Consider the following 6,000-nt stretch of genomic DNA (forward strand, 5'->3'; position numbering starts at 1 on the left):
TTATTATCTTTTGTTTCTTTTTAATAAAAAACAATAATAATAAAATAAAAAAGTCCAGTTTTTATTAAGAGAAGTACATTTTCATCTCGTATTCATTAGTCGGGGAAAATGCATACTGATTTAGTCCCAGTTATTGTTTATTAACTCATTCACTCCCAGCCATTTTCACAGAAGCAATTCCGTTCGCTCCCGACTGTTTTACTGAATTTTGACTGATTTTGCAAGGCCCACAGAATATTGTGTTCAATTGTTATAAAAGCATGGAACCTATCAAAAGAAAGAAAGATTAAAGTCTCTTCTTTCATCAGGAAAAAAAAAGTATGTTTCTATCTGTTTCCGTTCTGCAGCAATTAACATTAGAAGAGAGCTAAGTTTCATCAGTTTTCACAAATCTATTTAAAATTCAAAGTAATTTAGCTTTTTTTCTAGATGGCCCTAGTTGATCTCCTTTGCTCTGCTGCCACCTGCTGGCCGTTTGTGTAATAATGACCATTTCTGCAACCATTCTTTGCAGTTGAGAGGCTGCATCAAAGCCTTCTGTATGCTCTGGCATAAAAAACAAAAAACAAAAACATAAATACGTCTTTGGGACACTTAAAACATTAAAAAAAAAAAAAAAAAAAACGTATTTACACGTTATTGGGAGCAAATGAGTTAATGAGGGTTTTAGTCTCGTCTAGTTTTAGTTCGGCGGAAAATGTGTGTTGACGAAATTATTTTTGTTTAGTTTTCGTTGATGAAATTCTTCTCTATACTGCACTGTGTTATACAGGTGAGTTATTAGGGTCTTTCATTTGGCTTTGAAGTAACACATGATCTCATACTTACTCTCCTTTCTAAGCTGGGAGATGATAGAGTACTCCCCTCGGATCATGGTTCTTAAAAACAAGTTGAAAAAATGGAGTCAGTTTTCTAAGCCTTTGTCCATTTCAAAGTCTCCTGATCGTGCTTTACCTGTAATTGAAGTGCATGACCGCCTGGATGGCGTTTCCCCCGCCTGTGGTGATGTCTCCCTCGAAGCCGGGAAGCAGAGGGGTCACCACGTACACGCGATACTTCTTGCCCTCCCTGTCAGCACATATACATATGCACGTACCAGTTACAGCAAGACTGGACGCTTCATTAGGTACGCCAAATGAGCTCCAGTGTTTGGTGGAGGTAACGAAACGAAAAATGGAGCATTACAATCTTTGTCAAGACATTTTAAAGTGAACACAGGTCATCAACACAAATGAAAAACGTACTTGTGCGCTCTGAGGATCCTCTCGATGATGGCGTCGCCGATCTTGTTGTACACCGTCCGGTTGTCAGCACAGCTGATGAAGAACTGGTTCTGAGGGAACACAAGATGATGCTTCACTCTGAGTACATATGGTATGTACAACTATTGTAAATAGTACTGTTTAAAAAAATAAATAAAAGGAAATAAATGCACTATTACGTTAATTAACTACAAAATATAGTAAAATAAAAATGGAAAAAATCATGTATAATGAAAATAATTAAAATTAACAACTTCAAGAAGTATTTACTAAAATAAAAGTACAATAAAAATGAAAATAGTATGCAACTAAAATAAATACATATCATTTTACATTACATTTTTTATTCTTTGGCATGATGTTTCCCTCAACTCAGATGTAGTGTTTGCTATAAAAAAAAAACTAATTAAAAATGTTCAAGCATTTCTCTTTTACCTCGATGTAGATGTAGTGTTTGCTCTTGGCGATGACTTGGATGTATGCGTTGTGGATGGACTCCTCGTGGTACTTGATGCCGGCCGACCAATCGGCTGCTGAGCGCAAAACCTTACAGAAGACGAGGGGAAGAAAGAAAAAGATCATTAGACCCCCTTGAATCAATATACACTCACTCGACATATATCTAGGTACAATACAAAATCTCTTGGCGTGAATTACGTATATGAAAAAAAAGACCTTAAAATGGCCACTTCCTGCATCTTTTAAGTTGTGGCTTCTGAGGCTGTCACTACTTTATCATGTAATTTCCACTATTTTCCAAAACATCTGCAAAATTTGGGGGGATTCCAAGAATGGAAAAGCATTTAAAAAAAAAATGGCCATTTCACCCAACAATACTAGTGACAAAGAAACAATTTAAATATTGTCCTTACGCCTCCCTAATTAACTGCTTAACTAAAACTAATATGGCTAAAAGTGTCCAAATATACTTCATAAGTGGCACTGAAGAAGAAAAAAACTCTTTGCTGCTGCTTTTTTTTTTTTTTTTTTTTTAGCAGTTACGTAATGTTGTTTTTGGCCCACGGGCTCCCCTTTTGTGTCCTTCCAACAGCTTTGGCGGATATGTCGGCAATACAGGCGCTCGTACTTTATATTGTACAGTAGTTTTTTTTCATGCCTTCCTTCAGGGTTATTGTGGTTAATAACACCAGGGCGGACAATGGGAGCAGTAGAAGCGCCCCGTTCACAGGCTTCCCTTACCTGCACTTTGGCATGCACACAGTCAGGCACTTGGTATCTGAGCTCAGTGGCGCTGGAGTGAGATTTTGGCAGCAGGAATGGATAAGACAGAGAGCGGTACTTTGGCTTCATGATCTAGACGAGGAGGAGAGGAAGAAGGTTAGCGGGGGCGAGAAGGTGTGTGACCTCACGTTGCAGTGGAAAGCATGAGCGGGAAAGTCAAGGTGCTTTTTCCACATTTAAGAGTTCCCTTGAATTGTAGACAGGGGAGTGTTTATTGACCTGTGAGTGTGTGTAGTGAGGCACAAAATGGTGCCACGTAACCTCTCGTCAATGATTATCTTTTGTGGAAACATTCCAGCACATTGAGTAAGAATTGAACAGTTTGTGCATCATGATAATTTCATTTTGCGGCTCCTTTTGGTCTACGTACCTTGACGGACACGGAGAGGAAGGACAAACAAGAAGAAGATGGTCATATATTATATAATAATAATAATAATAATAATAATAATAATAATAAAGTAGATGATTGGTGTACTGTACTTGCCTTGGTGAAGTTCCAACGCTGAATGAAGTGTCGCGCCACGTCACGAGCAGCTCTGCCGTGCACTGCCGAGGCGATGTCATGCCACGGCATTCTGGGAGTGGTGTACCGGTCGATGAAGTCTGCACAGCGAGGGAAGCAATGGGATTACGTTACAGCTTTTGTTGAATATTAAAAATCTCCACATTTTTATTTTGACAAGTAATGATATTACTTTATTCTTGTGAGATTATGATTTCTGTCTCAAAAGAATATTAACTTCATCTTAAAAGTGAAGACGGGGCAAAAACAGGATTAGCTTTTCTGTCTCATAAAATACACGTTTATTCCAGAAAAAAATGCAACTTTATTCTCACATTATCACTTTAATTATTATTATATAAATTAAAAATTATTATTATTAATTAAATTACAAATTGTTATTTTTTTTCAATAAAATTCAAATTTAATTTTGCAACATTCTGAATTATTTTCTCAAATTTTCATACAAATGTATTTTTTTTACCATCGGGAAAAAAAACCCTGACCATTTCTAGTGGTTTTTTTTTTTTTTTCCACAAAATATGAATGTACACTATTTTTAGGGCAAAAAATTCAAGTTATTATCAAAATGTGATTTTTTTTTCAAAAAAGCTAAAAATCTTTTCTTTTTTTTCTCATAAAAAATTACTGTTTTCCTCATGAAAATATGACTTTTTGCTGTTAGAAAAAAAAAGACCTTTTTGAAAAAATATCTTTCCTCATGAAAATACTCTGAGAAACAACATTAAAATATAATTTTTTCCTCATGAAATTTCGACTTTATTCACATAATACCATTTCCCCGATTAATTTTTCCCAGGAACAAGTGACTGTGAAAATGTGTCAATATTAAAACAAATTTCCAACAGATTTGCTTTCTCTAGCTGTATTTTTCTTTTGAGTCATCACTGGTTCATATTTAATAACTACAACACACCGTCAAAAGGTTTTTCCAGTTGGATCCAGTCCCTATAGACAAAGTTGCAGTAGTCTTTTCCATGCCAGAAGCGAGTGTTCCCCTGCAACTCTCCCACACCCGTTTTGAGGCTTCGCACTGAGCCGCTCCCTGTCAACACACATGTATACAGTCAGAAAAAGAGCGTTTATTTAAACATGAGAAGCTCACTGAACGTTGGCTTCGCACCCGAGCTGTCCACGCTGCTGACGCTGTCTGTGTGCTGCAAGGTGTGCTTGTGCAGGTGTCGATACAAGCTGAAGCGAGCGCGCCGGCTGCGGCCGACGCCCTTCAGCTTGGGCAGGTCGGCGGGGTCTCCGGCGGGGGGCGTCCCCCGCCCATTGCTTTGCGACACGCCGTCCACAGGCGGGGCCGCCTTATTGGATTGAGCGTTGGCGGAAGCGGCCTGGAGAGCAAGATGACTGGTAATATGTTTCGGAGCACATAGATGAACACAAAGATGTTTTACATTGGCTAACTTCTTTTTTACGCTTGTGTGAGATGGTTTTAGGAGTCAAAAGCTTGACCCTAAAACAGCTTATGTCTACAACTACCATTATTTCCTATGTCAAACAAGTTGCATTTTAAATTTAAAAAAAAATATTCTTCACATATTATTGTAAAGAAATTTTTTGACTTGACTTCCCCTTTAAAATCTTATTTAACATAAATACAAAAAATATAAAAATAAAATATAAAAAATATATTTTTAAGATTTTTTATTAGGAGTGTCAAAATTAGTGCATTCAATGCAGCAGACATGTCCAGGTCAAAGTGTAGCAGTAATAATTGTAATAATAATGCATATATTTGTGGAGACTGAGATCAAGTTGTATTTCACAATTTTAAAAATGTGCAGGATTTTATTTGATTTTTTTTGTAAAAATGTGCAGAATATCACAAATTACTTCATGTTAAAGATTAGATAGCTCTTAATATAGAAAGAAAAATGCACTGAGCGGTCACCAACGTCTTACAAATGCAATTATGCCATCTAGTGGCAGAAAAATTACCATTTTCCATGGATTTTTTTTACCTAAAATAAAATATACATGATAAGAAAATAATTATGAATAACAATTTATTTCTATTACCTACCTATACTTACCTATTATTATTAATATCCATCCATCCATCCATCCAACCATGCATTTTCTTGACCGCTTACTCCTCACAAGGGTCTCGGGGTGTGCTGGAGCCTATCCCAGCTGGCTTTGGGTAGTAGGCGGTGTACACCCTGAACTGGTCGCAAGCCAATCACAGGGCACACGGAGACAAACAACCATCCACGCTCACAATCACACCTAGGAACAATTCAGAGCGTTCAATTAACCTGCCAAGCATCTCTTTGGAATGTGGGAGGAGACCGGAGTACCCGGAGATGACCCAGGCGGGCACGGGGAGAACATGCAAACTCCACCCAGGAAGGCCGCAGCCTGGACTCGATCTTGTGTCCTCTGTACTGGGAAGCGAACGTGCTAACCACTCACCCCCATCATTATAATTACTATTAATATTATGATTATTATTATTTTATTTATTTTTTATTTTTTTTCACATATGGAAACAAATGAGTGCCAACAGAATGTGAGTAATAATGTCAAATTGTATTTAAAAACCTGGGCCTTGTATAATGTATACATTTTTGGAACAGACCATGGAACAGATTACAGTGGTACCTCTACTTACGAAATTAATTGGTTCTGGAAGAAAGTTCTTAAGTAGAAAAATTTGTAAGTAGAGACGCATTTTCCATGTAAATGCCCTAATCCGTTCCAAGCCTCCCAAATTTCAGACATAAATGTTTTATAAAGCATAAAAATGCATCAAAACATGTAAAAAATACACGTTACAATTAGATTATTTCACAATAAATGAGAGTTGTGCCTAATGTAAATAACAAAGAATAGAGTAAAGAATAAAAATGATGGTCATTTACCTTTTTAACTGCTGTCCTCATCGTTTTTTGCCCTCTGGTTCATGTTCTCCTCTCTCAGGAGTGTTTTTTTTTTTTTTTTGCCTGGTGTTTTGTAAAG

At 37.0% G+C, this 6,000-nt stretch overlaps 1 protein-coding gene across 1 annotated transcript in view; it reads right to left on the reverse strand.

Annotated features, from left to right (window-relative positions):
* Positions 1 to 6,000, reverse strand: part of pld1a (phospholipase D1a) — a 37,571-nt gene that overhangs the window by 6,748 nt on the left and 24,823 nt on the right. Inside the window, exons 15-22 of the mRNA XM_077538767.1 lie at positions 4,154 to 4,370; positions 3,947 to 4,075; positions 2,992 to 3,110; positions 2,463 to 2,576; positions 1,698 to 1,808; positions 1,245 to 1,333; positions 955 to 1,068; positions 829 to 878 (exon numbers count right to left, since the gene is read on the reverse strand). Coding sequence (XP_077394893.1) covers positions 829 to 878; positions 955 to 1,068; positions 1,245 to 1,333; positions 1,698 to 1,808; positions 2,463 to 2,576; positions 2,992 to 3,110; positions 3,947 to 4,075; positions 4,154 to 4,370 — 943 coding nt within the window. The remainder of the gene's footprint in view (positions 1 to 828; positions 879 to 954; positions 1,069 to 1,244; positions 1,334 to 1,697; positions 1,809 to 2,462; positions 2,577 to 2,991; positions 3,111 to 3,946; positions 4,076 to 4,153; positions 4,371 to 6,000) is intronic.

Source organism: Festucalex cinctus, chromosome 12 (assembly GCF_051991245.1).
Source record: "Festucalex cinctus isolate MCC-2025b chromosome 12, RoL_Fcin_1.0, whole genome shotgun sequence".
Lineage (NCBI taxonomy): Eukaryota > Metazoa > Chordata > Actinopteri > Syngnathiformes > Syngnathidae > Festucalex > Festucalex cinctus.